Source organism: Armigeres subalbatus, chromosome 2 (genome assembly GCF_024139115.2).
Source record: "Armigeres subalbatus isolate Guangzhou_Male chromosome 2, GZ_Asu_2, whole genome shotgun sequence".
Taxonomy (NCBI): Eukaryota; Metazoa; Arthropoda; class Insecta; order Diptera; family Culicidae; genus Armigeres; species Armigeres subalbatus.
The window spans coordinates 349,528,766-349,553,448 of record NC_085140.1 but is presented as its reverse complement, the minus strand read 5'-3'; the positions used below and the strand labels follow the sequence as shown (position 1 = coordinate 349,553,448).

Sequence of the window (24,683 nt, the reverse complement as noted above, 5' to 3'; positions counted from 1 at the left end):
AATTATTTTACTGACGCAGAAACTGATTGAAATATTTTTTAGTGGTTCAAGACTACGATACCTCTCCAGAGAATCTCACCTTTCACATCCAGCAAATGACTGGAGGCTACGTGGCGTTGAAGGACTCTTATAGCAGAAAGCTTCACAGTTTTACTCAACAGGACATCAACCACAATTTAGTTTATTTCATTCATGACAGCAGTAACCAAAACGGCAAGATTGTATTCTTTGTTAGTGATGGCCTTCATAACACTACGGATCATGTCTTGCACATCGTTACGAATCCCGTTGCATTGGAGGTAATCAAGAACGAGATCCTCCACGTGTTTCCGTTGACAAGAAAACAAATTCTACCAGAGCAACTGTTTTACAAATGTTCCGACGATGATCGAGACGTGAAGTATGTAGTCACTATTCCACCACAGACGGGAAAGCTGATATTCGAACATGCGGAGTACGGTTACATGAACGAAATCACTGAGTTTACGCAACATGATGTAGAGAACGGACGAATTTTCTACGAGCATACGCATCACATGGTGGAATTAAAAACAAATGATTCGTTCTACTTTGATGTGACTGCTCCACTCTCTAGTAGTTTGGTAGACCAAATCTTCAACATTGACGTATCTGTATCCTCTGGAGGATTACTGAGGTTCCTCCCAGTTCCCAGAATAAATCTGGACGAAGGAGATTCTGGACCAATCAAGCTTGATCTTTCCAAAGTATTGGAGTATCTGGAAACCAGAGCAGGAATTCAAAACCCAGAACTGTTCATCGATGTTCATCCGCCGGCTCATGGAACTGTAGAACTTGATCACTCCCTTACGGCTGTTAGCCGATTCTCTCTCAATGACTTTTACGAAAACAAGGTCTACTACAAACATGATCATTCGGATACGGTGGAAGACAAGATCGCATTGGCTGTGTACTTGGTTCCGGGAAATTTGTTTCTGTGCAACATAACCATTCCGGTGACGATCAATCCTGTCAACGATCAGCCATTCCAGTTATTGACAGCTTCACCACACATTTCAGTAATCGAAGGTGAGAATCAGACCATAACTTCGTCTCAGTTGCTAACTGAAGATGCGGATACGAATCCTAAGGATATCATCTATGACGTGATCAGTGGACCCAATCTCGGAGTTTTGCTTAAGATATCTGATGAAGGATACCCACAAGATATTATTACTTATGGAAACCAGTTTACTCAAGCGGATATCAACGAAAATAGAATCATTTATACGCATTCCGGTAATCCGCAATCAACGACGTTCTATTTCAAGGTATCTGATGGAAAATTCAAACCAGCTTACGAAATATTCAACATAAAGGTCCTTCCTATTACGATCCTGCCCGGATACAGTAATCAACCAATCATGGTTCAGCAGGGCACCAACCTTGGAGTACTGGAGACGAAGCATGTGTCTGTGGAGACTAACGTTCAGAAGAGTAGGATCGTTTACAATGTGACCAAGAATCCAATGGGAGGGATCATAATATCCAACAATAAGCCAGTCCTGAAGTTCACCCAACGTCAATTAGATGATGGGAAAATCAACTACATGCAGACGGACATGACGCGATCAAATGACAGTTTTCAGTTGGACGCGTTCATCCCGGACACCACTTCATCTTGTATAATCGATGTTAGCATGATTGTGCAACCGTTTATTATCATTAACCCTATAACCATCACTCCTGGCGAACGAATTAGGCTAAGTTCGACCTTTATTTTCGACAATCCGGCCCAATTGAAGCTGAATCGTTATAACCCCAAGCTTACGATTACTCGCAGACCCAAGTATGGTCGCTTGAGAAAGATTGTTCGTAGTTCTGGGCTTGATTATATTGAGCAACCGAGTGATAAAGACATTACTACGTTTACTTATAAAGAACTAAAAAGTGGAGTAATTTATTACGTAGCGAGGAAATTTAGCCAAGACTTCCAGTCGATAAATGATAATTTCGAGTATGTTCTATCGACTAAGACTGCTCAGCCAGGTCAAGGTACCGTCCCAATAGAGATTTACTCCCCTTCTCGTGGCTCTCAGGGTAGCAACGATGTCGACATTGTTACGGCCGACAGTGGCCTTCCGCTAGAATACCTAATTGCTGCTTGTGCTGCTGCCGCGATCATCGTCATCCTTATTATGACCATTATTCTACTTAAGTGTCGATCCAACAGTTCCCACAAAGATCATCCGGATAAAGATCATCCTCCATCACTACCTCGGCCTCCGGATTTCATGACCCTAAACAATCGAATGTACACCCCGTCCGAGAACGAATCCCTTCCAGTAACCTCAGCTTCTACTCCACTCCCCATCATCAGCAGCATTCCGCACTGTAAAGTCATCCCCATCGGGTTAGATAATTCACTGCAGCTGGACTCGGAACCCGAGGATGACATGTTGGACATACACGGAGATCTCCTGCAAAACCCAAACAACCTGAACTACCCATACGGTGACGAAGGCGACGAGTGGAGCTCATCCTGTGAAGTAGGCCCAGATGTGAACTACTCCACCATAGCCCAGTCACATCATCAGCAACAAGCCCAACAACAACAGCAACTTTTGCCGTCACAACAACCGCAGTCACAAACCCTACAACAGCCGAAGGCGAACCCACTGCTCCGAAGGAATCAGTATTGGGTGTAGGACAGTCTGCTTCTTTCGTTTCTAGATACTTAATCAAATGCGAACCTTTGTACAGTTTTGTGTGATGCAGTACTTTGATTTTTAATGGCTTATGATTAACTTAAACTTTGAACTATGATTTCACAAACTTACTTGCTAATGGTATCAATACTTAAGTCAGAATGTCTTATTTCAATTTTATGATTCTTTATGATTTAGATTTGTTTTTAAAATAGGTAGCCAATATCTACAACTGGAAGCTCGAATAAAATTGCCATGCAATTTACGCGTAAGACTTAACTATAACGAAATTGTCGAATCTCACAAATAAGTGCCATCTTCATGTGTGATGAATGATATAGCCGAATACACGTGTCCAAATCGAATTTAATTGGAATCATGCGATTTTTGTAAATTTATTTTTCCGAAAATATAAATACTTTTTTTAAGGAACGATCTTTCCCTTTTTATTCAAAGATTAGCCAACCATTTGATCAGTTGGGAAACGGCATCTGCCGTCGCATGTTCATCTTGGCTTCGACGTACTCGTAAGTATTTTCCGTGGGAGTCACCACCAGACCGCCATTATCGTAGCCATGATTCTCCCTCCAATCCTCCGCCGGGTAGCGTCCACTGATAGGGGTCGTGACGGTTTGAACCGAAGCAACATCCGAGCCCATATAGGTGCTGGGAGGACCGATCGTGGCAATGTGAGGCAAGGGTGGTAGCGTGGTGCTATTGTTTCCGGATCGAGTGCTCAGTTTTGGACTCTTGGTGTGGGGATTTTCGTGGGTGTACTCCATCGTCGGCGGATGGGACTTTTCCCGCGCCAGAAGACGTTTTAGGAAGGCCCAGGAGATGTGGTTGCTTTTGCGGCACCAGCGAACGATGATCACCACTACCGTAACCGCTAGCATGAGGAGAATGATGGCAAAAATGATAATGGTGGTGTACAAATTGTTTTCCAGGGTGGCGATCCTTTGCAAGATGAGGTAGTCTGTAAAAGAGATGGAAATAAAAGAAATTTGTTAGTTGAAATTATCCTCTGCGGTTAACTTGTTATTGTTGGTATATTTTGAAACTCAGTTTCTGGAACGAGTTGTTGCAAATGAGTGAAATTCGGTTCAATGCTGCATCTACTTTAAATCAATTGAAAAGTTTCCCGGCCAACGTTCAATTAGACCATGTAAACATCTATCAAAACCGATTCTATGTCTTCGGAAATTCTTTCCGAAATTTCTTCAAAAGTTCCATCAGGAATTTCCTTCTGCTTGAGGGATTTCTTCGGAAATTCCTTTACGGAGTCTTTTGGGAATTTCTTCAGTAATTCATTCGAAACTATTTTTAGGGATTCCTTTGAAAATTCCTTTAAGAATTAGATACCCATGGAAAATCCTTCAAGAAGTTCTATGAGAATACCTGGGGACACTGTTTTATGAATACATTCGAAAATCCATTTGGGAGAAATCCTTCAGAAATTTCTAATAGAAAATCTTCCAGTAATTCCTCAAAATATTTCTTTGGAAACTCTAGGAAGATATTTTTGGTATTCTTTCGGAATTTCCATCTGGAATTTATTTGCAAAATTTCTTAAGGACTTCTTTTCAAATTTCTTATAGGGATCCCATCGGATATTCCTTTAGCAACTGTTCCAGAAATTCCTGTAGACCTTCGAAAATTTCCTTTTAAATTACTTTTAAAATTATTTCGGGAATCTCTTCAGAATTTCTATTGCGAAATCTTCGTTTTTAAGTGTTTTTTATTTGAAAATAAGTTTAACTCTCAAATACCTTTAGAAATTTCTCCAAATTCGAACTCTTTCCGGAACTATTCCTGCAGTAATTTTGTATGGTTTCATGAAGTAATTTTCTAAAGACTTCCTGGAGGAAGTTCCAGAAGAATTTCTGAAAATATTTCAAATGCCTTTCCGGAGGGGTTCCTGAATGAATCCCTGGATGTATGTCCAAATTAATTATTGGTGGCTTTTCTAAAGAGATTTTCGAAGAAATTTCCAACTCAATTGTTGAAGGAATAACCGAAAAAGAAACTGAAAAGATTTTCGAACAGAATTTTAAAATGAGTTTCTGAAGGAATATTCGAAGAAATTCTGAAAGTAATTTACGAAGGAATTTTAAATGGATTCTCCAAACATCTATTGGAATTTACATAGAACTTCCTATATTTCTCCTGGAATTTCTTCAAAAACCCGGACAGTAGTAAAACAAATTCAGTTTTTTCACTAGAATCAAAATTACATGCCAAGAAAAACTCCCAAAATATTGAGATTGCAGGGCTGGTAGCGACCAAGGTCGTTCAAAATAGTGACTTTAGTGACCAATACTGACGAAAAAGGGGACCAAATAGTGACTTTCAGTTCCAGAAAGAGTGACTAAATAGTCACTTTCATTTGACTTTTATGTGGCAATGGTACTTATTTAATTATTTCTCAGATATAGAATTATTTCGACTCATCAAGTTTATAAGTCTGCGGTCGGAATCTTTGTTGTTATGGAAAATATTACAACGGTATTTTTCACTCACGTATATTTCACTAAACATATATTCATCTCATTGCGAAACAAACAAATACAGCACAATCTTCATTGTAACTTTTCACAAACATGTATGCTCACTGTTTAAAAAATCACAAGAATAAACAACAAATTGAATTCATTTTTGTTGCTTTGTTTTGACGGGGAAGACTCTGATACAGGGTGTAAAACGGAAATTTCCAAATTCGAGACCGTCACGAAATTAGGATAGATTTCAAACGCTAATAGCTCCTTTATCTTTCAATGGATTTTCGAGATTTTATTATCAATCGAATCGGCAACTCTCCAGCAATTTTTTAAGCCTATTGGAATCATTGATTGTCAACGAAAAAACATTAAAAATTTCAAATCTTCACCAACCCAGTAAAATTTCAGTTTCGTTACGACCGCTGTCTGTGGTTGCTTTTTGCGCTCTACTTTTGTGCGATGATTCGCACAAAAAGTTACAAAACAGAACCAGAGCAATGACCGCGGTCGGAGCAAAAAAGTAGTGTTTATGAAAAAGTGCTACAGATGCTGGACATGTTCATGTAAGCAAGAAGTGAATATTAAAATTGATCAATTTTAAACAAACACTCTAACTTTTTGAAGGAAATTGAGTAAAATTTCTGTGGGATAAAAAGAGAGAGCAATGCAATTTTACTCAGTCACTGAGTAGGTGAAAGTTAGCGCGTATCCTACTATTTAGGCAGCATCCCTTTAAAAAAACCCAACTTAATTCACCGAGTAGTGATACTGCCTTTCTCGTATTTAGTCAAGACACCAACCTTATATGGCGCTTATATAGTTCGGTATTTTCTTTATAACTTTCAATCGCAACGGTCGATCTTTATCAAATTCAATAGTGATCAACTAGGCTTTGCTCTCTGTCGAATAAAACTAGTTGCCGGAAAATCGGTAAAGGATTACTATATGAAAAGTTGTCTAATGTCTTTTTCTTAGCTTTTGTGCACACACATACGCACACACATACACACACACATACACACACACATACACACATACATACACACGGACAGACGGACATGTGCTCAGTTCGTTGAGCTGAGTCGATTGGTATATAACACTTTGGGTCTCCGGGCCTTCTATAAAAAGTTCGTTCTTGGAGTGAAATGATAGCCTTTCGGTACAACTTTGTTGTACGAGAAAGGCAAAAACACTTCAAAAGCATTTAATCGCCATTTAATATAACTATGAAATGTATTAATCACTTTAAGTCGAATAACAATCGGAGAAAGGCATCATCACCACTGCGGAATAATAAATTAGGGGGTTTTAAATGAAAATTTTAAATTGTCATATCCATCCAACCATTTTCATATATAGTGGGTTACGCCAATTTTGTTCGAAACATAAATGGATTGGTGTGCGATCGAACATGATTTGCGGAAAAACTACACATTACACGCGGCAAAACGTTTACATATACAAACCTCGCTACCTCCCGACCCCAACATCCCAATGGTTGTAATTTGACTAAGCACGCACGCGCAGTTTGAAGCTTGTATGAGAATTACTATGAAAACAGTAAATTTTTCGGAAAACCGTTTTGCAACGTTGGTCATTAATATCTAAAAATATATGAGTACGTTGGCAACATATGAAACTTAGCAAGTGAATAAATCGTCTTTATTGCGAAACAATTCGCTGCTTGCAAGAAAAATTATTAAGGAAATACTAAATCGTGGGAAATTCAATTGAGCACGTGAAAGAATAACATCAATAATGAGCAGTTTTATTTTCTTTATAACTTTGCTTACGAAAATCCGATCGGTTCGCAACAACAATCGTCTTACAGATTTAGAAATATTCTACGAAGTCTTCGGGTTGATTATATTTAGGGGGAGATCCTCCAGTGCCGGACACATAAGCCATTAAACAAAAAAACTTTAACTATCCGGATTATATTTCCTTTTATACCATACTAGCAGAACGTACCCTGCGTTGCTCGGGTATTTTCGTTTAACGTTCGAAATGTCATTTTCTGCGTTGATTGCGACGACGCCGCACTCTAGATCATTTTTCGAGCGATCGCATTAGGTTTTCTCCAAACTCGCCTTAATATTAGGGGGATTCAGTTAACGGCGTAGGTTGCTGTGTATCTGTTTATGGAAATGTTTCATAGGCGATTTGAAATATGTCCCTAGTGATTGAGTGTGAAACATTTCTATAATCAGATACGCAGCAACCTACGCCGTTAAGTGTATACCCCTATTGTATTTTGACAATTTTCCCAACATTTCCTTTAAAATTTACTAACCTTATGCATATAGAAACACAGCTGATCCCAATACGAATCGATTAGTGAGGAAATCTCGCAAATCGGTAATAGAAGATAGAATAGATAGAAGAAAGAAACACAAAATATGACTATTGACCATTGATGATTCATACAAACTATATTTGATCATTTGAACACCTTTTTCGACGATGAATTTTGGTGAAAAATTTTACGATCCAGAAAAATGTCTCCTAGTACCGGACACTATTGCATCATGTTCAAATGTGACTAAGTTCCTGTTACATGAGTAAAGACATAATTCAGAATAGTAATATTATTCACGTGCTTTAATTTGGAAATATTAAAATTGTTAGTGGAGCTTATTTGACTCTTTAGCTAAATTTTTTACATCCTAATCCAAATTCCCACCTTTTTCAATGTCCTCTTCAATTTTTGTTTCTGCTAATTTCTGTGGTTTCTCAGCAAGAAGAAACAATTGAATTGAAGTAAGTGTAGTTTTGTACAAAGTTTATCACATGAAGATATGATATTCCTTACCGTTAGAAGCCTGTTCAATAGCTTCCTTTTGTACTTAATAAGATGAAGGAGGGACTTCTGCAAGTAGTGTTGTTTTAAGAAGTGTCCGGTTTTGGAAGGTGTCCGGCGCTGGGAGATCTTCCCCTAAATTGTTAGTGATCCGCCTCACGTAACGATCTTCCACATACGGGGCGTTTTCTATAGTAATTTCCATACAAACTTCAAACTGCTCGTACTCAGTTATATTATAACCAATTCAGTTGAAAATTTAGGAGGTTAACCAAAACAGCAAATGTTATCGTTCAAGCATAAGGGTCAAAAGTCAAAATTTCAATCACTCTAGGCTCTAACCAAAATAATTATCTTATGATCTGTTTTACGTAGTTTACGTCGGGCGGTCGTATCTTGTATATAACCCTTCTGATTTTTTTTTGGATGAACACAGGAGCTATGGGATGAAGTCGAGGAGCAGTAAATCTACATTATGAAATCATGAATTTTACGATTATAAATGGACAACTTACTAGTAAGCATAATAAGAAAGTGTCCGAGGAAAATTAAGCAATTCCGATAAAATAAAACTACGCGCGCATGTTTTCTACAAGCATCCTACATCCTTTTTTGTTAATGACATGTCTGAACAAACAGTTTGTACGGTGTGTGTCAAATTCAAAATCATCAAAATTTTTAAACATTCACAATTTTTATATTTGAGTACCCAAAATTTATGCATTTTCAGTTTCAGATGATGATATACATTTGATACACATGATGATGAATATATTTTTAAAAATTCACAAGTATTGATACGTAATCAATAAACCATTCCAGATTTTAATTTTTCGATTCATTTTATATTACAAAATTGATACATTTATTTGTTGCAAAAAATGGAAAGCATGCATGTTTGCTCAAGGAATGCATTAATGACCTTTTGATCAACGCAACCCCTTGCTCACTTTCGGTTTCCTCGAAACGTCATTTAATTTCCGCCATGAACTCTAGGAATTGGCCAAAATTAAAATTAGCCAAAAGTTTCGAAATAGTTGAAAATAGTGACTTTAGTGATTTGAGCTCGAAAAAAAGAGACTTTTTAGTGACTTGGCCAAAAAAGTAACCAAGTCACTAAAAAGTGACCCGCTACCACGCCTGAGATTGCGGTTATTCGAATATTCTCAAGAGTTCCTTGGGAACTTACTGCAGGCGCTTCTTCCAAAATTTCTATTTTTTTTTTCGTAAATACCTTTAATAATTCTTCTGAAAATTTATTCGGTAAGTCATCAATTACCGACATGCTTAAATTTCTTAAAGAATTTCTTTGGGCATTCCTCCAAGCATTCCTTCGGAATTTTCTCCTGGGATTTCTTCAGAAAATCTTCCAGACGAAGAAAACTTCCGAAACTCCTAAGAACTCTAAGAATTTTCTTCAGGTATTTCTTCAGAACTTCCTCCAGGACTTCCTTCGGAAATTATTTCAGGAAAACCAAGAAATTTCTTTGGGAATTGTTTATCAAAATAAATCGAAACCGTTATTTATAGAACAATTCTGGCTATTCAAGTACAAGGAGAGTGAAGGAAATGTTCAATTTGGTAGGTCACGTTCCCCATCGTGCTCCAGCTTCAGAAGCCAATTTACCATTATTACTTTCTGTAGCCAATAAGATCTTGGATGATCTAACATTTAACACGCCAATGCGGGTAAAAGTGTTAGAGATAGAAGCAAACAAATCTGCTAAAGGTATAACAACTATTTAATAAATGCCTGATCTGCATACTGCGATTTTTGTGTTGGCCAATCATCGGCGTGAATTACGAAATTCGGCGGCGTCGAGCCAACCGGCGTATGGCGCGCCGCCGACACCTTGACCGGCGTCGGCGTACGTCAATAAGTGTCGGCGGCGGCGGCGCACAGGTCTATTACATATATCTTCTTCTTCTTCTTCTGCTTCTTCTTCTTCTTCTTCTTCTTATTGGCATTACATCCCCACACTGGGACAGAGCCGCCTCGCAGCTTAGTGTTCATTAAGCACTTCCACAGTTATTAACTGCGAGGTTTCTAAGCCAGTTACATATATACAGATATTATATACAACAACATATTAAATTTGATTAGTGAAATGAAATGCAGCCCAATTTATCGCACCATATTAAGCAAAATTAAATTTTGAATGCTGCCTTTAAAATCCAATGGGGTTGAATTTTGCTTGAACTTGGTATAAGTTTGACGGGGCTATGGCCCGAGAAGATGTGTCCCCCCATAATATACATTTGTTTAGTTTTTTAGAAGTTTAATAGAAAATTGAGTTTTGTAGACTTTGTAGAGAAACAGGAAAAACATGGACAAACATTTGAAAAATGCATTCTTATATTTAACAAAGCACACAAAGGCCTTTTAAAGCTTCTGAATGGTCATATTTTGCTGGTTACCGATACTGTCGAGCAGTAATAAAGAGACAATAGAGTTGATTTAATCGAAAATTAATTCGAATGTATTTAAGCAATTCAAGAAGAATCTCAATTCATCCAATTGCTTTTAACTTCACTTATTTGAGAAATTTTGGGTAATTATGGTAAAGAATAAAACCCAGATTTATCTACCTACCAGTAATGATGCCTTCTTCGTTCATTATAAAATGTATCGAGAAAAGATCATCGGGTCAAAACAGCACAAATGTAAAGCAATTAATGGTTTAGCGCTTCAAGATTTCGATTGTCATATAGACCTTTTTTCTCCTATAGACTTCCAAAGTCCTGGATTATTTCATATTAAGCAATAAGCGATTAAAATCATTAATTGTTTCCAGTATTATTTATGTGTACAATCTAATTTGTTTCTAGAAAGTCGACTGAAAATCGCATATACCGATTTACGTCCAATTAGTCCTACAAATGGTTTTAAAATTACCGAGCTACCGTTTTAAAATCATCCGAGCTACCACATTTTGACATTTTGTAAATTTGCGGTGCCCGGCTATATTTAATTGAAGAGAATATGTATTCAATAGGCAAAATAAACAGAGACTTACACTACAACCACAATCAATAGAAATGGGCACTGCACTGTTATAATTATTTCAAGATTTTTATATAATTCTAGATCTCTATTGGATCATGGGAAAAAATGCGTGTGTCTTCAGAACGCGTTTCTAATTTAAAAACATGACTTTGATTGTAGCTTTGCATATACAAAATTCTATTTTGGTGATAACTTTTAAGCCCATTGTCCGATCTGAATTTCAAAAGGAAATATTGGAGAAGGATTCTGCGTCGAATGCATTTTATTAAGGATAAGAAGTGCCTAAAAAGTGAGTGATATTTTTGCGCACACACATACAAATGCACATACACGCACACATCGACCTGACGATCGATCGACCTGAAACGATTGGCATATAACATCACGGGTGTTCGCGCCTTTTCGCCTTTGCACATTTAACCATATTCGACCGATCCGACCGATATCAATAGGAAACCATGGGAAACAATCCCCATTATGAAACAATGGGCCAGGATTCCTCGTCGAATGCAATTTGTTCTGAGTAAATCGGTTGAGTATGAAAAAAAAGTGAGCTAGACTTTTTTGTGCATTTTTATAAAATAGTATTTTGGACATAGCTTCCAAGCCCATAGTGTGACCAATTTTTAATAGGAATTAATGGGACAGGATTCTCCGTCGATTGCAACCTGTTGCAAGTGAATCGGTTGACGGTAAGTACAAAAAACTAGTCTGTAGTCTGTTCCGGCCAATTTTCAATAGAAAACAATGGAACTTGACTCCCCGTCAATTGCAACCTGTTGCATGTAAATCGGTTGACGGTAGGTAAAACAAGTGAGTATAGGACTCTCATCCACTAAACCCTCTTTAGGCTCCAACCCTAATTTCCCACCGGGACAGCTTTCCAGCATTACTTCTGGAGGATAAGTTGTACTTAATGTACACATTCACACAGGCACTCACATCATTTGGATGCTCACTGCAACACTCCACTGCCATGCCTCGAGGAGTCTAGCAGTAACTGCCTGGGCCTACAAATACTACGCAAAGACACTCCTACCTCAGCATGTGTAGTCTATACACAAACTTCCGCCATGCCTCGGGGTGACGATAGCGGTTACCCGCTACGACACTCCGTCCTCAGCACAGGCCGGTCACTCGCTCTTCTGCCGAAGCAGACCACGCGCTACCCTACCCAAGTAGGTGCACTCCCCATGTATGACTTGTGCCTCACTGTAGGTGTGTGGATTCAACCCACTACTACCATACCGCCGAAGCAGCTTCTCCAAATGTCACTCGCCCCATGTGAGTCACCATGTGCTGACCCTAACACTCCACTGGCATGTCTCGGGGTGTCAATAGCGGTATGTAGGGTCCAATCAACGATACTACGCTACGACACTCCTTCGGCATGCATAGTCCACACTCAAACTTCTGCCGTGCTTCGAAGTGACAATAGTGGTGGCACACTATGACACTCCTGCCTCAACACAAGCAGATACTGAATTACACCCAAATCACCCTACTGTCATCGCCTATCTCTCCAATGGGAAAAAATGGTGGCTAGCATCTCTGGGGTTAGCGCGCGGTGGGCCCCACTGACAATTCAAAATTAGTAAACAAAAACATCATTTCAGGACTAATTTTCTGTGATGGAGTAATTGTTGTTAAACGATTTGAATGAATTTATTACTATTTTCGTTATGTGCCACGCATTCCGTGCCGTGAAAAATGTGTTCGATTTTCAATTAAAATGTAATAAGACCGTCATCCAACACAACACTGCAAAACAAATTCGAATATTTGCTAACAATATTTTATCAGAAAATAACGCCAACAGCAAAATAATAACGTAAATTTTATGCTGGAGCCAGAAGCATAGCTGTGTGTCATCCGGCTGACCCAAATATATTTGTTATTCAAATCAATTACCAAAACGTGTCTTTCGCGGTGAAAACACCGTCTAATCATAAATTTCAGTGATAAATTTCTCTGACTTCTCATAGCTCCTATGTTCATCCTATTAAAAACAATACAATGAAAAGGAATTGAAAAGGAATTTATGTGATTTTTGTTCGCAAAAAGAACGAGATTGTCGCTGTGAGTATTTCTTTCACGATGATATGAATATATGTTCAGTAAGATGGAAATGAACAGTTCTCCTATATGTTTTTTGCAACTTTGTTGTAATCAGTGCTACTGTTTAAACGGTGTACCAAAAAACGGCACATCAAATAGGCCGTCGGCAGAACTGTAAAAATGGATTTATGTTCCGGTCATCACCCATGTCGTTCGCTGATAATGAATGGTTTCACTGTGCGCTGAAAGTTGTAATTATATTTCAATTAGTCGCTCTTCTCAGTTTAGTTACTATCAAGTATCATTGAGGATGAGGTCGAAAGCTCTAGTCGCGTTTCTTTTGTTAGCTTCACATTGCCTTAATGCGGCTAGTTGTTATAGGATACTCTTTCTAATTCCATTTCCGGGATCAAGCCATTGGTTGATGTTTAAGCACTTTATAACGGAACTGACCGTTCGGGGTCATGAGGTAACAGCTGTGACTAGTTACAAGTTTGTCGACCCTATCGATAATTATACTGAGGTGCTGATTGATCCAAGTTATCCTATTCTTGAGAAATGTGAGTTACGGAATGAATATTAAAAAGGATAACAACTAATTGCTGGATTTGTAGTTCCGATTTCCGCTATTTACAGTTCCCAAGATTATCAAAATGACTTCAAAAATTTGGTGTTGTATTGGCGCCTTGGGCTGGAAACGAGTCGTTACGCGCTGGAAAATTACAACGTCCAACAGTTCATCAACCGAGAGGACCTTCACTATGACCTGATCGTGGCTGAACAATTCTTCCAGGAAAGTTGGCTTATGTTCGCTCACAAGTTTAATGCTCCCATCGTCACTATCAGCACCATCGGTTACTCGGACTACATGGACCGTGCTATGGGACTGCTTACACCATGGTCATTCGTGCCTCACATGTTGTTAGACTACGAAGATCAGATGAGTATTTATCAACGCACTTACAATACTCTGCTATCCACGATTGATTACATTGGTCGTGAGTTCTATTACCTTCCTGAACAAAATAAACTTGCCAACCAAATATTCAGCTCGCTTGCGAAACACCGTGGACCTCTGCCTAATGTCCAGTCGCTGGAGAAATCCATCTCCGCAATGTTGGTCAACAGTCATCCAACTCTGGCGAAGCCTCGGCCATCCATTGTAGGTGTAGTTAACATTGCCGGCGCTCATATCAAACCACCCAAGTCTCTGCCGCAAGATTTGCTGCGGTTCATAGACGAGGCCGAGCATGGAGTTATTTATTTCTCTCTAGGAGCATACCTTCAGAGTTCTCTATTGCCCACCGAAAAACGATCAATTCTACTGAAGGTGTTCGCTAAACTGCCACAACGGGTGATTTGGAAGTTTGAAACCGATGACCTTATTGACGTCCCTGATAACGTTTTGATTCGAAAGTGGGCTCCACAGAACGACATTCTTGCTCACGAAAAAGTGATCCTTTTTATCTCCCATGGCGGCCTGTTCGGAACATACGAATCGATGCATCATGGAGTGCCAACACTGGTCATACCGTTCTTCGCCGATCAGCCACGGAATGCCGCTCGAGGGGTGCGCAGTGGATTTGCCAGAAAACTGCTTTTCAAAGATGTCACCGAGGAAAAGCTTTTCGAAAACATTCGAGAAATGGTTGCGAATAAAAATTACTTGAAGCGGGCTAAGGAAATTTCTGTGATTTTTCGGGACAGGCAGGTGGATCCAATGAATGAGTCCGTATATTGGATGGAATATGTTATCCGGAACAAGGGGGCAAAGCATATAAAATGTAATGCGGTGAATCTTTCATTGGCGCAGTACCTTTTGCTTGACATTTTTGGAATCATTGTTTTGATTGGAGTTCTAATTTTAGTCATACTGAAGTTGTGTTGTATTTGTGATAAGGTTAATAATTCGAGATCTAAGGAGAAGATAAAATAATCATTGTATTATGATAATATATTCATAATACACACAACAGTAAAAATTTAATTGAAATAAATGCTTTGTTTGTTTTTCGATTCCCTAACCCTCTAAAGCCCAATACCGTCTTCAGACGAAATATTTTGATTTTTTTTGTAAATTATGATATGTAAATTATAATATTTAAATAATTTATATTATTTATTTCGAACAATAATAAAAACTTCAAAGAAATTGTAGTTTATGGTTAATTTTCAATGTTCTACACATTTTTGAAAATTGAGTAATATTTTGTTCCTCCGTATTTTCGCTCGTATACCTTCTGTCTGCAGGGTCTCCAGAAGCCTTGCGAGCAAATCTCGCCCAATCGGAGATGGCGAGTTCGATTCTCGGTTCGGTATAGGATGTTTTCGGGTGAGAAATATTCTCGACTACCTGGGCATAATGTGTCGTCCGTCCTGAATAAAGTAATCTCTAACCTTGAGTCACCACGAGTATTTTGGTCTTTGTCCCTTCCCAACTAAATGTTAATTATAAGATGATATACACATCGTATTGATATCATACTTGAGAATTGTGGCTCCGCAATGTGTCACACACGACTGAGCCTTCCAAATAAATGAAATGGTTAAAAAAAATGCCTTCGAAAATTCATATAGAAACTTCTGCACAAAACCCTACTGGAATTTCTTCAAAAACTCCTCCAAAAATATATTTGAGAACTCCTCAAGATTTTTTGCTTTACATAATCTTAAAAAAAATCCGCCAAGAATTCCTTCTGATATTACTGAAATAGTTTCGATTGAGATACTAATTAAACTTTCGAAATACTAAGAAAAAAAAATAAACAACAAACACTAAAAAATTACCAAAGTATTACTGAAAGAATTTCGAAAAGAAATTATGAAAACATTTTTGGATGAATTCCTGAAGGAAGTTCTGGAAGAATTCCCGAATAATGTTTTAAAGGAACTTGTATGAAGAAATCGCACTTTGTTTGGGCGATTTGGCGTCTGGGACTTTTATGTGAATATCGCGAAAAATTGTGAATATTGATGAAAATGTCGGCATTGATGTATATTTAAATTTAGCTGAAGACACCTATGGTCCATTTCATCATTTCAATGACTGAGTACTTTATTCCGTGTTTGAACCTGGGCTGCCCCAGTGGGTCGTTTGACCGAAAATGTCATTTGGCCATACATGTTATTTTGTTGAAGATGATCTTCTTCTTGTTCTAGTCATTAAGCGTTTGGCTGCACATATGGCCGAAAAAGTCGTTGCTGGTAGGAAATACTGTTTAGTCGAAATATGCGTTTGGCAGAAAGAGTCATTAGGCCGAAATTGTTATTTGGGCAAACGGGTCATACAGCTGGAAATGTCGTATGGCCTTACAGATCATATAGACCTAAAATGAAGAATCGATATTCGATTTTCTTTCAGAAAATGATGAAACTAATCATCCTGAACGCGCCAGATTTTTTTCCGTCTCAGAAGTCGAAAAGCCCATTGTTTGATTTGAAATTTAAAAATAGATGAAAAATGCTTCCTCGACATTTTTGGTCGGGTTTGACCGACAAAATAAAGTACAGTCAAACCTCCATGAGTCGATATTGAAGGTAAGGAAATATGGAGATGTAGAATTGAAAATCCGTGGAATGCTGTTTGAAGGAACTACCGCAGTAACCCAGATTTTTTTTATATGGCATAATTTGCTTCCATGAGTCGATATCGAGTCATAGAACATCGACTCATGGAGGTTTGACTGTAGTACAATATGGTTTCAAACGCACTAGCAATGCACCGCAGGGCACTAGACTCAACGTTTGACAGCTAATATAGCGGCCTGTAGTTTTGTGGCTGATCTTGCCTTTATAGCAACAGAAGTTGCTCAGCCCAAAACTTATCTTAAAATGTCTTAGGCACGAAAATATCATTTTACTGATTTGGACTATTACCAGAATTTATATAAAATCGATGCATACAGTATAGATAATTTTTCAAATAATAAATTCATAAAGCCGGTTCATTTGGAACCGCTTTCCAATTTTCAATTTTTATTGAGCTATTATAATTTCCTAGGAAAGATTACTTTTGGCAGGGAATAGTTGCTAAAATGGCTAAATTATTGACTCAGCATGGCTTTAGACATTTTATTAGATCCCTTTTTTTTGCTATTAGCCTATTCAGACTATTAGCTTTAGCTTCATGTCGAAGTTTATACATCACTTTTTCACAGGGATAATGAACAAGATGTTTCATATCAAGACAGTTTTAATCACGTTATGATGTTTTATTTAGTTCGAATAGCCTACAAGAATCGCATCAATTCACCTAACTATCCGATCACTTTAGAAGCTTTTTATAATTAGTAGAAGCTTAATAGAATCCTTCAATTTTATTCTGATATGACTTTTTGGTGTTGGAAATTGATTGATTTTAATATGTAGGTAGCCACCATGTATGGTTTTCCAGCTACTCACAAATATGAAAATTTCTAATAATTACTGATTTTCTTAATCTTGTATTCATGATGGGTTCACTTGGCGTAGGTCTAAACTACTAGTCATCTGCTGATAACTTAATCTATAGGCAATCGATATAAGCGTTACATACCTTTACATTTTTTATTACAATCCACTTTGGTTACAGCAGTGGAACAAATTTCACTACAAGGACTACAGGAATAGCTATGTTGATCACAGTATTCATCCTCCGGGCAGGGTTTATCATCGTGGCATTGGTCCATTGCCACCGGCATCGTCAAAGCGCAGAAGGTTAAGAACACCATCCAAGCACTAAGCCACATTGCTTTCACAGCCATAATTGCGATCTAACTTGCGCACAAATAAACACCTTAACTTCAATTGAACCCCAACTTTGGGATTGTCACTCCAATCTTGCTCGTTTTACAGGGAGGGTCCGGTAGAACTGGTTTCTAGCAACTACGACATAAGATGTGAAAGCTTGCAGAACCACGCCACATTAACTTCCGTAATCCAATGCAGGCAACAACAGTGTTTTATTTCCAAGAACTTAGTTCGGGAGGCTGTTTGGGGAGCCACGAATGACTCATCACCACTGCGGTATATTTAATCTTACGAAGATACCTTTCGCATTTGGATAACACAACCGCAATCAGAGGAGTAAATCAGAATTGCACTTCCACTTATCTTGCGCGAACGCAAGTAACCTTCACCAACATTTAGTATGTGGCTTCACTTGACACGTATATTTGATGTAACTGTTTGACTAGATTTGACCTCCACGTAGAAAGTTTATTTTTAATCCGAGCAGCTCCAAAATAATTGACCGCGAAGATCGCTCCGGATGATGAGAAATTCTTCAAATAATGTAGAACTCACCTCCGACTCGGATGGACCAATACTATCGATGTGGATATGTACCGTGTGGTAGGCACATACTTCATCCCCGAGCCCAAGCGTGATCTCTGCAAGCCCACTACTCGGCAGCGAAGGGTTCGTCTCTTGCATACGAATGTATATAGGTAACACGACAAATCCAAACACCACGTCCGGCGATTTCCGTCACGGAATCCAACCGCCAGACAGCTGCCCTAGCCTGCATAGCTTTGATAATAATGTGTTGGGTTTTTCTTCGACTAGGTGTTTGTGCGAGTATACACGCAAACAACCTGTGGAACAGGTAAACAACAAAGGTGGAAGATACATAATGAACACTCCCGCACAACCCGAACAGGTAGCCAGATGCAGACAGGTGCGATGCGATTTTATAGTCGTTCGGATTTGTGCAATGGGGAGGAATGCATATACAAGGTATCGAGTAATTCACTTTCAATCGAGTTCTTGTATTATTTTGGTTCGTTGCATATTTTTGTAATAATGTTGCGAGAAGAATTGGGAAGCAGCAATAATTGATCAAGCTTTGTTAATACAAAATGGTTTTGTATACTTGTCACTTTTCCGTTCCGGATTTGATTGTGTTTGGTACATTCTTCAACCGGTCAACCGGAGACATTAGAAATTCACTGCAAAGATTTAAAAAAAATCACGTTCCGTAATGAAAATAAGAAGGATAACCACAATTTGAAATGGCTACTCAGTGATTGACCTGAACGATTGAAGTTGCACAAGGAACTTATTGATGGAGCTTAGGACCCAACAAACAATTTAAGCTGAACAAGCTAGTTTTTTGCTGAAGAAGATTATTTGCTACAAAATGTATATTTGAATGTATACAATACGAGAGTTATATTATGCATAGGCCACGTTCCTCTGGTCATCGGGGAAGGGAAGGATCGTTTGTACATATAACATTAGTTGTTACCAGAGATCGATTATTTTTCACCTCTACGAATGCCATAAGAGGTGGATTTCCCTAGTAAGGAAACGAAAGGATGAAAGTTGCATCTGTCTGGCTATCAACTTGGTAAGTGATATTATCTATGAAACTGTGGATAACAATTATACGAACACTTTTGCAATAGAATTTATAAGTCACAACTTATGGAGAAAGATGTGAAGAAAATCTAGCGGAGACCGAACAAAAACCAATAAATTAATTTCAAATAAGTCACGGGGTGATCAAAACCATCCTAATTAAAATGCAGGCTTGCCTATGTTATATGCATAAAATAAATTAGGCATCAAATTTTATACTCATGGTGGTGAATGTATATTAGGTGTCCCAAAATTGGACAAAGTCTGGGATTTTGGGGCTCAACCTTCAAATGAAAGCTTAGGGTAAAACAAAAAGGAAAATTGTTCTACGACAACTCTGGGAAATGACGTTTAGGGGTGGCCTGAGGCGTTTTATGAAAAGTGCATTTTTTATAGGTAACATCGAAAACCTGTATATCGGAAAGAAATTGATGAAACCCATCCATTTTATATTTTTACATTTAACTTAGGGTCTATACTTTATGGTAAAACTTTGATACCGCATGTTTTAGCTCTATATATTTTCACTGATGCTTTAAATGCCCAAAAATGATGAATTTTTCTTAATATTTTTTATTAATGCATCCAAAACAGGGTATCCATCATAATGCTTTCGAAACTAGATATACATAGAAAGATGGAGAATTTTATAATGAATATTTTGCTAAAAATAGCAACCTTCTATCTCTATCCGTTTAAAAGTTATTCACGATTTACTGCAGCTTGGAAAAAGACTTTTTGAAATTTCGGATCATAATACCTGGATCATGTTTAAGTAAAAAAAAACGCCTACTTTTCCATACCAACCAAATGAGCGCTTTAATAACCAATATAGTATTCATATGAGTTGCATAAAATTGATTTTTTAATACTTATTTGAGTGTTATGATGGAAACCCAACGATGGACCAGCAGTAACATGACTGACTACAAATTGTTCAGTTAGTCTGGGTGAGTGCTCAAATAGATTGATGAATATGGTTTCAAAACTACCCATAGGTAGGTTCAGTTTTCGTGTCATGGTTTGTCGAGCTATGCAATGTTTCTCGATAACATGGAAATTAGTTGTTTTGTGACCATCTTGATTTTTTGCAAGAACGATCATGTGAAGCAAATTCAACTAGATCATTTTTGATATTGATTTGTCATATTTTACGCCATATTGAAGCTCATTTTACGCCATTGCAAAATAGTGTGTGCAACTAATTGCAAAACTCGATTTTATCAGCACTCGTAGTATTTATCTCATTCGGCAAGCCTCGTTGGATAAACGTACAACCATGCTGATTAAATCATCTTTTGCAACTAGTTACACAAACTACTATTATCATTATTATTTTATAATGCATATTGAAATATTTGGCATCTACCATCTACGGAATCTCTGGAAATAAGAACAATCTACACTAATTACGAACTATTTTGCCTACCTATACTGAATACAATGCTAAATTGATTGCATCGATAAATCAGGACCAAAATGATCCAGCCGGATTCACATGATCGTGCTGGTTAAAAATCAAGTTGGTCAGAAAACAATTAATTTCCATGTTATCGTGAAACATTGCACAGCTCACCAAACCATGAAACGATAGCTGAACCTACCTATGGGTAGTTTTGAAACCATATTCATCAATCTATTTGAGTACTCACCCAGACTAACTGAACAATTTGTAGTCAGTCATGTTACTGCTGGTCCATCGTTGGGTTTCCATTATAACACTCAAATAAGTATTAAAATCAATTTTATGCAACTCATATGAATGCTATATTGGTTATTAAAGCACTCATTTGGTTGGTATGAAAAGTAGGCGTTTCTTTACTTAAACATGATCCAGGTATTATGATCCGAAATTTCAAAAAGTCTTTTTCCAAGCTGCAGTAAATCGTGAATAACTTTTAAACGGATAGAGATAGGAGGTTGCTATTTTAGCAAAATATTCGTTATAAAATTCCCCACCTTTCTATGTATATCAAGTTTCGAAAGCATTATGATGGATACCTGTTTTGGATGCATTAATAAAAATATTAAGAAAATTAATCATTTTGGGCATTTAAAGCATCAGTGAAAAATATATAGAGCTAAAACATGCGGTATCAAAGTTTTACCACAAAGTATAGACCCTAAGTTAAATGTAAAAAATATAAAATGGATGGGTTTCATCGAATTTGTTTCCAATACACCGTTTTTTCGATGTTACATACAAAAAATGCACTTTTTTCATAAAATACGTCGGGGCTACCCCTAAACCACATTTCCCAGAGTTGTCGTAGAACAATTTTTCTTTGTTATACCCTAAGCTTTCATTTGAAGGTTGAGCCCCAAAATCCCAGACTTGGTCCAATTTTGGGACACTCCTAATGTATATCTACGTTCTGAAAAAATATCAATAGAGAATTATTTTAACAGCTCGTTCAGAACATCACGCAGAAAAATATATTGTAATAATAATGATAACTGACGTAAAGTTAAACAGAATTTCATTTTGTTTTGGCGCTACAGGAATCTATTATTGTTTTAAGCATCATACTTATCTGAGTACTATTAAAAAAAGAAAATATGTATGTGAATATGTACATTATGCGGAAGATTCCCACTTTCCCTTCGATGGGACTAAAACCCATGACCCTACTGTAGGGTCATGGGCTCAAGTCCCATCGAAGGGAAAGTGGTTACCTCCAATACATTTTTCAAATTAATATCTTCCGCATAATGTACATATTTACATATGAGTTTTCCCAACATTGTAAATTAATGTCCAAGTCGGGTGGTTTAATCCCCGGAAATAGGCAATTAACTTTGATTGACGCAAATATGTTTGAATTCAAATGGGTTTGGAGCTTGGCTGCAATTTTAACGCAATAATTTCGGCTCGGCGAATAAAAATAATATTGTTATTTGAAGAAGATTTTTGATTCAATGAGATATTTAATAGAAAATAGTGATAATATATCATTGTTTTCAAAATCGTTTTTATTATAAATATAATAATTCCTGTTTGAAACTATATAATATATTTTATAAAAACTGGGATTTCATGCATTGTTTTATAAATTTGAAATCATTTGTTTTTTCATCCTTTACAATTAGTTTGATTTTTTGTCATGTACAGTGAACACATTCTATTTCTGAATACAATCGTTGTTTCTTTTTTAAAATCAATTGTCATTCGGGGTAAACCCATTCGGCCGAATGGGTCATTTGCCCGAAAGGTTAGTTTGGCCGAAAGAGTCGTTTGGCCAAAAGGGTCGTTCGGCCGAAAGGGTCGTTTGGCCGGAAGGATCATTTGGCCGAAAGGGTCATTTGGCCGAAAGGGTCGTTTGGCCGAAAGGATCGTTTGGCCAGAAGGGTCGTTTAGGCGAAAGGGTCATTTGGCCGAAAGGGTCGTTTGACCGAAATGGTCATTTGGTCAAAACGGAACAATGACTCTAAGGATCGCTTAATAACTCCTACAGAGAAGGTCGCCGAAATAGATCATCATTTTGTTAGCTCACACAATCTTTGACAGAACATCATCGTGTGGACCAAAGAGACCGTTAACGAGCATGCTAACTACATCCATCTTACTCCCAACGACTTCTTGGAGGAGTTGGATATCTCAGCTGGCGAATTGGCGGCCTGATAGAGGCATCATCATGGGTAGGGGAGAGCTACTGCCTATGATCGCATAATCGACAAAAGTAGGCATGGAAGGAATGGGACGATGAAGTTTGTAATATACATCAGTATGCAAATCTCAATGATTTTCTGAAAATTCCCATAAATTGCACAAACACTTCATCCAGTTGAAATTTTCGGTAAAAACATTTCCATTACTTGGTATTTGAAAGTCAAGTCATTTTCGAAAATTTTTATACACAGCGCATGGCGTACTGGCAACAAAGTTTTCCAGTGTTGCGGTTATGTGGTTACTTTGCTTAATGTTACAAAACAACTTGGAAGTTTTTTCGAGTTTTTTGGAACAAACTTTCTTATTTCACCTGGTCAGCTGGAAGAACTAGTAATTTGGAGATGATTCATTAGCTTATCTCAAAATCGACAAAAATGCAAATGTTACAAATATGCGATCATGGGAAGAGCAGATGAGAACACCCCATCATAGATGGTATGCAGCACTTTCCTTTCGAAAACTCCCAGTGCGCGTTGATCTTCCACGAGCATCGTACAGGTCTCGTGTCCGTAGAGGACTACCGGTCTAATGAGAGTTTTGTAGATTGTCAGTTTGGTACGGCTTCGAGCTCTATTCGATCGATGCCTCTTGCGGAGTAATGAAGTACGTACGGTCCAATTTTCTCTGCTGGTATCCTCTTCAGTCTGATGTAGGATTCCTCCATCTTCTCAAAGTTACGTGCCATAATATCTATGTCGTCGGCCAAGCCAAATAACTGGACGGACTTATTGAAAATTGTACCTCTCGTGTCAATCCTTGCTCTTCGTATTACCCCTTCCAAAGCGATGTTGAATAGCAGACACGAAAGACCATCACCTTGCCGTAACCCTCATTCTCGAAGGGACTCGAGAATGCCCCTGAAACTTGAACTACGCACATCACCCGATCCATCGTCGCTTTGATCAACCGTGTCAGTTTATCCGGAAATCCGTTTTCGTGCATTAGCTGCCATAGCTGGTCCCGATCGATTGTATCATATGCGGCTTTGAGGTCTATGAATAGATGATGTGTGGGCACGTTGTATTCACGACATTTCTGCAGTACTTGCTGAATGGCGAACACCTGGTCCGTGGTGGATCGTACGCCCATAAAACCCGCCTGGTACTGCTTCACAAACTCCCTTGCAATTGGTGCTAGTCGACGGTGCTCACGCTCGTTCGTAAGAGGATTCCCGTTTATGTCCTTACACATATCAGGCTGTAGCACGTGGCCCTTACGTGAAAGGTTCAACTTCTCATAGAACTTTCGTGTGTAATTAGCGCTGTACAGTTGCTCCGTCTCTTCACGGACTCGATCTTCCTGCTGCCCCTTTTTGCTCTGGAAAATCGATTTTTTTTCTGTTTCGCACCCGTTTGGTGTTGCAGCAATCTCGCCCATGCTGCATTTTTTCTTCCACTTTCACTTCTCTTCCACTAACTGCTCACATTCACCGTCATACCAGTCGTTTCTCTGATCCGGGGCACCGTGCCAAGTGCAGCGGTTGCGGTGCTACCAAAGGCGGATCGAATATCTCTCCAGGCATCTTCAAGAGACGCTGGGCCTAGCTGCTCTTCCGTTGGGAATGCCATTTCCAGCTGCTGCGCTTAGCCTTGGACTAGTCTACCGTCTTGTAGTCGCCCAATTTTAAGCTGCGGCGTTCGACTTC

At 38.3% G+C, this 24,683-nt stretch overlaps 3 protein-coding genes across 10 annotated transcripts in view; 2 read left to right on the top strand and 1 right to left on the bottom strand.

Moving 5' to 3' along the window:
* The window catches only part of LOC134212916 (chondroitin sulfate proteoglycan 4), a 212,408-nt gene extending 209,366 nt beyond the window's left edge, over nt 1–3,042 (top strand). For all 8 annotated transcript variants that reach the window (XM_062691248.1, XM_062691249.1, XM_062691251.1 and 5 more), the window contains exon 11: nt 43–3,042. In XM_062691248.1, coding sequence (XP_062547232.1) covers nt 43–2,666 — 2,624 coding nt within the window. In that variant the 3' untranslated portion in view covers nt 2,667–3,042. The remainder of the gene's footprint in view (nt 1–42) is intronic.
* LOC134212920 (protein grindelwald) lies at nt 2,713–18,470 on the bottom strand. Its single transcript, XM_062691257.1, has 2 exons — nt 17,564–18,470; nt 2,713–3,642 (listed from the first exon to the last, which is right to left on the bottom strand). Exons 1-2 carry the CDS (start codon nt 17,769–17,771, stop codon nt 3,140–3,142), a joined length of 711 nt encoding a protein of 236 aa, XP_062547241.1. The 5' UTR covers nt 17,772–18,470; the 3' UTR covers nt 2,713–3,139.
* Nucleotides 13,340–15,057, top strand: LOC134217064 (UDP-glycosyltransferase UGT5-like). Its single transcript, XM_062695822.1, has 2 exons — nt 13,340–13,589; nt 13,644–15,057. The coding sequence occupies exons 1-2, from the start codon at nt 13,340–13,342 to the stop codon at nt 14,963–14,965; spliced, it is 1,572 nt and encodes a 523-aa protein (XP_062551806.1). The 3' UTR covers nt 14,966–15,057.
* Nucleotides 18,471–24,683: the final 6,213 nt, after the last annotated feature.

Excerpts from the sequence above, each read along its gene's own strand:
- LOC134217064 (XM_062695822.1), top strand. The coding sequence starts at position 13,340 with ATGAGGTCGAAAGCTCTAGTCGCGTTTCTTTTGTTAGCTTCACATTGC. Across the intron at positions 13,590-13,643 it reads TTATCCTATTCTTGAGAAAT|TTCCGATTTCCGCTATTTAC; the intron begins GTGAGTTACGGA and ends CTGGATTTGTAG.
- LOC134212920 (XM_062691257.1), bottom strand. The coding sequence starts at position 17,771 with ATGGCTGTGAAAGCAATGTGGCTTAGTGCTTGGATGGTGTTCTTAACC. Across the intron at positions 3,643-17,563 it reads TTGTAATAAAAAATGTAAAG|ACTACCTCATCTTGCAAAGG; the intron begins GTATGTAACGCT and ends TCTCTTTTACAG.